Source organism: Salvelinus fontinalis, chromosome 8 (assembly GCF_029448725.1).
Source record: "Salvelinus fontinalis isolate EN_2023a chromosome 8, ASM2944872v1, whole genome shotgun sequence".
Lineage (NCBI taxonomy): Eukaryota > Metazoa > Chordata > Actinopteri > Salmoniformes > Salmonidae > Salvelinus > Salvelinus fontinalis.
In genome coordinates, this window is record NC_074672.1 from 35,607,274 (window position 1) to 35,614,057 (window position 6,784).

Sequence of the window (6,784 nt, forward strand, 5' to 3'; positions counted from 1 at the left end):
TAAACGGTCATCCAACTTGAAATTCCAACCCGGGTACTCGGGCCTCTTTCTAGAACTCCGACTTCCGACCTGAAGATTCACTGACGTCATGATTTGTTCGAATTTTTCCTGAGTTCCCAGTTATTTTGAACGGAATGGCTGAACCAGAGGTAACTAATTTCCGGGTTTTAGGACTACAACATAGATGTTCTCATTGTTATATCTGTGACTACAAGCTGTCGAGCTCTATGTCGAAAGATGGAGTTTAGATGGCAAATAGATATGGCTAGATGGTATACACATACGGACGGAACTGCTTATTTATTTATTTTTTGTCATTTGGGGAGAATTGTAGGATTTTAACCAACCCTACCCCAAACCATTTTCCTAACCATAACCAAATTCTCCTAACCTACTACGTTAATTATCCTAACCTGCTGCGTAAGTTCTCCTAACCTGCCACGAAAAGTAAATTCTGTCCGTAGCTGTATACCATCTAGTCTTGACCGGTTAAAAGGCCTGGTGACTGGTTGAACCACAGCTAGAACTACGTTAGGTTAAACAGGTGGATTGGAAAGCTGAATTATTTAGCACTAGAGGTAATTGTCACATAAGCAAATACACTGAACAAAAATATACATTTAACATGCAACAATTTCTAAGATTTTACTGAATTACAGTTCATATAAGGAAATAGGTCAATTTAAATAAATTCATTAGGCCCTAATCTATGGATTTCACATGACTGGAAATACAGATATGTGACATTTTCAGCTTCCAGGAATTGTGTACAGAGCCTTGCGACATGGGGCTATGCATTATCATGCTGAAACATGAGGTGATGGTGGCAGATGAATGGCATGACAATGGGCCTCAGGATCTCGTCACGGTATCTCTGTGCATTCAAATTGCCATCGATAAAATGCATTTGTGTTCGGTGTCCATAGCTTATGCCTGCCCATAAGATAACCCAATTCCGCCACCACCATGCGGCACTCTGTTCACAACATCAGCAAACCGGTCGCCCACACAACCCCATACACGCTGTCTGCCATCTGCCCGGTACAGTTGAAACCACACTTCTCTAGCATGCTAGTGGCCATCGAAGGTGAGCATTTGCCCACTGAAGTCGGTTACGACGCCGAACGCAGACAGGTCAAGACCCTGGTGAGGACGACGAGCATGCAGATTAGCTTCCCTGAGACTGTTTCTGAGAGTTTGTGCAGAAATTCTTTGGTTGTGCAAACCCAGTTTCATCCGCTGTCTGGGTGGCTGGTCACAGACCATCCCGCAGGTGAAGAAGCCTGATGTGGAGGCCCTGGGCTGGCGTGGTTACATGTGGTCTGTGGTTGTGAGGCCGGTTGGACGTACAGCTATATTTTCAAAAACTAAGTTGGATGCGGCTTATGGTAGAGAAATTCAATTATCTGGCAACAGCTCTGGTGTACATTCCTGCAGTCAGCATATCAATTGCACGTTCCCTCAAAACATGAGACATCTCTGGCATTGGGTTGTATGACAAAACTGCACATTTTAGAATGGCCTTTTATTGTCCCCAGCACAAGGTGCACCTATGTAATGATCATGCTGTTTAATCAGCTACTTGATTATGCCACACCTGTCAGGTGGATTGATTATCTTGGGAAAGGATAAATGCTCACAACAGGGATGTAAACATATTTGTGCAATTTCTTTTTGATAAATAAGCTTTTTGTGAGTCTCTACATTTCTGGGATCTTTTATTTCAGCTCATGAAACATGGGACCAACACATTTAGCTTAATTTTTTAATTTAACATTTATTTAATTAGGCAAGTCAGTTAAGAACAAACCAAACCCTAAACCGGATGACTCTGGGCCAATTGTGTGCCGCCCTGTGGGACTCCCAATCACGGCCGGTTGTGATATAGCCTGGAATCAAACCAGGGTCTGTAGTGACGCCGCTACCACTGAGATGCAGTGCCTTATTAGACTGCTGCGCCACTTATTTTCGTTCAGTATAATTAACATCGTTGAATGTTGGATTTACTAGCATTTGACGATGGGAGCAGTCAAGCAAGTTACCAAATCTCCCAAAAATATTTTAGAACAACTTTCATGGACACTGACAGCAGAGGCTCTGTTTTTGGGCCAATGAAAATGCCTGACGTCAGTTGCCACCCAAGTTACTTTCTAATCACGTTCGTTCTCTGGTCTGTCTGTCAAAGTCGGTTGGTTAAATTCTAAACACGAGCCCGTTTTAAGACGACGATTTTGATAATTTAATGAACTTATAATTGAAGACTATTTTAAATACAAATATATCCATCTATTCAGGTAGTTATCAAATGTTTAATTGAGACAATTGTAAGGGTGGTGACTTTTCAGTCAGTGAATGATGGAAAAGTTTCTGGCTACAGTAACTAACTTTAACTAGCTAACATTAGCTAGCTAACATTACCGCATATTTGTACGTTTACTTTTAAGTTGACTAAATAGTACAATTTCAAATAGCTATTTAGTTGGATAGCTAGCTGTATTCCACATTTCATTAAGAATAAGTGTAGCTCGTTAGCTGTATTTTTATTTAACTAGGCAAGTCGGTTAAGAACAAATAATTATTTACAATGACGGTCTAGGAACAGTGGGTTAATTGCCTTGTTCAACAGATTTTTACCTTGCCAGCTCGGGGATTCGATCTAGCAACCTTTCGGTTTCTGGCCCAACGCTCTAACCACTAAGCTACCTGCCGTGTGGAGTGAGCTGACATAGAGTAGCTGGATTGTAACGTTAGCCCATTTTAGATTGAGACGCTTGAGCTGAATTGATCGATAAGAGCGGGAAAAGTATATTGCTAGTTAGCCAGAGATCAGCCCATTGATTTAGCTAACGTTATAGACCTCGGTAACAGACAGATACATAGATATGTTGAACATGAAACTAGTGTTCTTGTTCTAAACTGACATTAAGCATATGTTTCTCTCAACAGGATGTCGATGTCCATGGCATGTAAAACCATTAATGTGTCACCTGCTTGTAAAACCATTCATGTGTCACCTGCATTGGGGCAGTACAACCCAGATTCTGTCGAGGTGATCATGAGCCAAAACGGGTGTGTTCCAAATGATCAAAGCCAGATTTTAGGCACTGAGCTCAACCTGATGGAGATGACAGAAGTGGAGTACACCCACCTTCAGCACATAATCCAGTCACACATGGAGGCACAAGCGGCTGGTCCAGAGGGATCTGGAGATGCCCGGTTCAACACTACCGTATTCACCGTGGAAAACTCTGCACCCCAACCTACAAACTGCGAAGCAGAATACCCAGCCAAGTCTCCCCCGAACACTCCACCTGATGCTATGTCAACTTCAACTGATGAGCAGCAGTACATTCTCGGCTTGAACCAGGGTGGACAGGTTGACATCAAGGAAATTAAAATGGTATTGGTCAGTGACGGGAACGTTATACCTGGAGAACGGACCCCCACCACTTGCGGTGAAGTCCCCGGCTCCGTTTTGGCTAAAGTCAGGAGTGCAGTGGATGCGACCCAAGAACGTGGCTTGGAAGCATACAACAACGGTAGCACACAGCTATTGTCCAGGCCCAACCCACCCGCCCGAGTTCGCTTGGAGAAGAGGTTCAACTGCGCCCCCTGTGACATCTCCAGACAACAGGACGTGCAATCAGCAGCTCTTAGCAAGTACGTTTTATCCCTACATTTTGAGTGACGATAATGTAGGCCTATACTAGCCAGACTTTGTTTACAGCTGTAAATTCTCTACTACAGTACTAAAAACACATTGTCAAAGAAGTACTGATTTACTCAACATTTGTCTTTCTTTTACAGTTTTTTAACAATGCTTCATCAATCTAATGAGGCGCAAGAAGCAGCAATGCATCCACAACCACAGAAGTGGGTGAGGTCAGATCGGGGCAATCCTATTGAGCTGTCATACCCATATGGTAGCATGTTCAACCCCATCGCTGGTGCCCGTCAAGTATGAGCAACATTACATTTAACATTTAAGTCATTTAGTAGACGCTCTTATCCAGAGTGCATTCACCTTACTACTGATGTTACTAATTCATAAAAATGTAATTGTTTTATATTGTTACAAGGAAGGGATTCAGTGCTATGTTTTGACAAGTCTTCTATTCTTAGGGATATGGGAATGTCCCTCATATGCTTGACCCCAATAAGCATCAAGGGTTGATCATTCCAAAGAACTTCACATTCAGCTATCGGCAAGACAAGATGCCTGACAAAGTTCCATGCGTCAACAGCCCCAACCCAACAGAGGAGAAAGTTTGGGTGAAGGTGGAAGGTATGTATGTTCACTGTTCAGCTTGATTTGGAGGGCACTCATAACAAAACTTAATGTTCAGTCTTTCTCCAGCTTAGTTTGTCTCATTTGTTTCTTTTCCAAATTCTGCATGCTTCTCATGGCTATGTCATGTACTGTAGTATTGCTGAACATAACATCCAACTCTTTTTGTTGTTGTTGTAAATCTTAACACCGTCTTTATCTCTTTCAGATGATGCTGTGGCGAAGCCTGCTAAACGCGGTAGGACCCGTGGAACATATGCTGTCAAGACCTCTGGCGTTGTCACAGACTCAGTGGAGGGAAGAGCAACTGGAGGAGCAGGGGCAAAAAAGAGAGGAGGGCCGCCAGTGGAAAGTAGCCAGCGCAGAGAGAGACACAACAGCAAGGAGCGGGATCGCAGGTAATCAGACCCACACTTGTGCTTACACTTGTTAGGTTTTAATTATCAGAGTAAGAACTTGACGGACACTATGAAAGCTTAGACCAGGTTTATTCTTCCCAAAGGATCGAACAGCTGAATCAACAAAAAACATGTTTACAATAGTGGTGGTATATGTACCCCACTTTGGGTGGAGTCTCCTCCTTCTCGCTAAACATAGTTTCCTGCCTAGCAATAAAGATACAAAGTGATACGGGCAATAAACGTTTCCTCTTCCCTTAATCTTACCTGACCTCGCCCCCTTATCCACAGCTCTCTCCCTTTATCAGTACTGCCACATGCGATTGTTTCCCCTGCACTCATCACATTGTAAGCATAATTGCACCCACCATAACCCTTCCTCCTACAAATAACCATTAACTCCTGGGTTAGACCCTCGACTATGGCACCCCTCATGTCTCTAGCAAAACTAATGATTCATAATATTCAACCTTTTTAGAAATCCGAACCCATCACACTTGTACTCAGACACACAAACTGTGCTCGTTTTACTCTCTTGGGCACATGTTATTACTTTTGCTCATTAGCATTCACACTTTTACATGGTACATTTGTCAAAAAGTGCTTCACAGCACAGCAAACCATACCTAAAACATAAAAGAAAAACACACTGACACAAACAGAAGCTCCTGTCAGTGACACCTTTTACTCTAGGAGGAGGATCCGCTTCTGCTGTGATGAGCTGAATGTGCTGGCGCCATTCTGTAACCACGAGACGGACAAAGCCACCACCCTGCAATGGACCACCGCCTTCCTCAAGTACGTCAGAGAGGTGTACGGGGACTCCATCAAACAGGTGAGTGCCTGATCTAAGTTGATAGTCCCTATGTGGCTATGACCTCACCAACAGACATATTGCGATGTTGTGCTGCTGTAGTGTCCTGATGCACAGGTATTCCTAAAGTGGTGACCGACTCTGCCTGCTTCCTCAGGAGTTCCAGGGCACGTTCTGTGGCAAGACTGGTCAGCGGCTCAAGCCCAGCAGTGCCTCAGGCCAGGTCATGGTCCGCCAGGAGACAGCAGAGCCATCTAGCACCCCACAGGCGTCGGAGCAGTAAATACACACCTACACCTATTTAATAATTATTCTATTTATTATTAATTTATTTTACCCTCAAAAGTAGCTGTGATCCATCGGGTTTGGCTTTGGAATGTTAGCTGTCACAAAAGCATCAAGTATTGCCAGAGGGACAGACACATCCATTTGATTGTTTTTTTGGGGGGAGAAAGGGGATTTGGGTGTTCTGTTTATTGCTTTATTTCAACACCTTGAAATATTATTTTTCCTCTGTGATTATTATCCCCCTTGACAGAGCATGTTCTCCATGTAATTTTCCATCTTGATCTATTTGGGCACAGTTTTTGTATCAGAGATTTCATAAATGTTTATTTTTGCTTAAAAGTGTTCACGTTCGACTAATATTTGAAACGAGCTTCCCTTCCAAACCTCATGAATGACAATAATTAAAACGGGTGAAGGTTTTAAGTTTGACCATGGAAGTAACATTCCAACATGGTTTTGAGGGTCTTGAATGTACAATGCAAGTTTAACTGCACTCCAGGACTCCTATGGATCAGGTTAGTGTGTATGAGGAAGGAGAGATGTTTTTTTATAAAACTTTACATAATTGTGATTCTTTATGAGCCAACAAACCTTTTTATAAAAAAAAAAGTGCTTTACTGAAAGTCATGCACAGGAGGCACTGTTTCTCTAGGATAGGAGTTAACATGGTGATCTACTGACTAGATTTCAGTTTAGTTAAATATGTAATATAGTTCCATTTTTAATCATACGTGCATCTTTATCTGCAATTGTAATTTATTTTGAATTTGTGTTTTATACAGGGTTGTTTGGTACTTGTGGCAACAGTAAACCACATGCAGCCTTCAGAATGTATATTGTTCAGTGTTGCTCCACTCTGTATATACAACTCTGGAAAAAGTTCAGTTTCCATTACAGTTTTTCATATTACCTTAATATTAGATATTTAAAAATAAATGTGACTTAATTTACTTGCCTTTGTGTTTATCTCCTGATTGTTTGATTGCATGAACATTC

At 42.3% G+C, this 6,784-nt stretch overlaps 1 protein-coding gene across 1 annotated transcript; it reads left to right on the plus strand.

Moving 5' to 3' along the window:
- The first annotated feature begins 2,184 nt into the window (after window positions 1–2,184).
- LOC129861185 (transcription factor-like 5 protein) lies at window positions 2,185–6,780 on the plus strand. The gene is made up of 7 exons (XM_055932376.1): window positions 2,185–2,294; window positions 2,947–3,660; window positions 3,808–3,958; window positions 4,123–4,285; window positions 4,497–4,686; window positions 5,380–5,521; window positions 5,658–6,780. Exons 2-7 carry the CDS (start codon window positions 2,948–2,950, stop codon window positions 5,781–5,783), a joined length of 1,485 nt encoding a protein of 494 aa, XP_055788351.1. The 5' UTR covers window positions 2,185–2,294; window position 2,947; the 3' UTR covers window positions 5,784–6,780.
- Window positions 6,781–6,784: the final 4 nt, after the last annotated feature.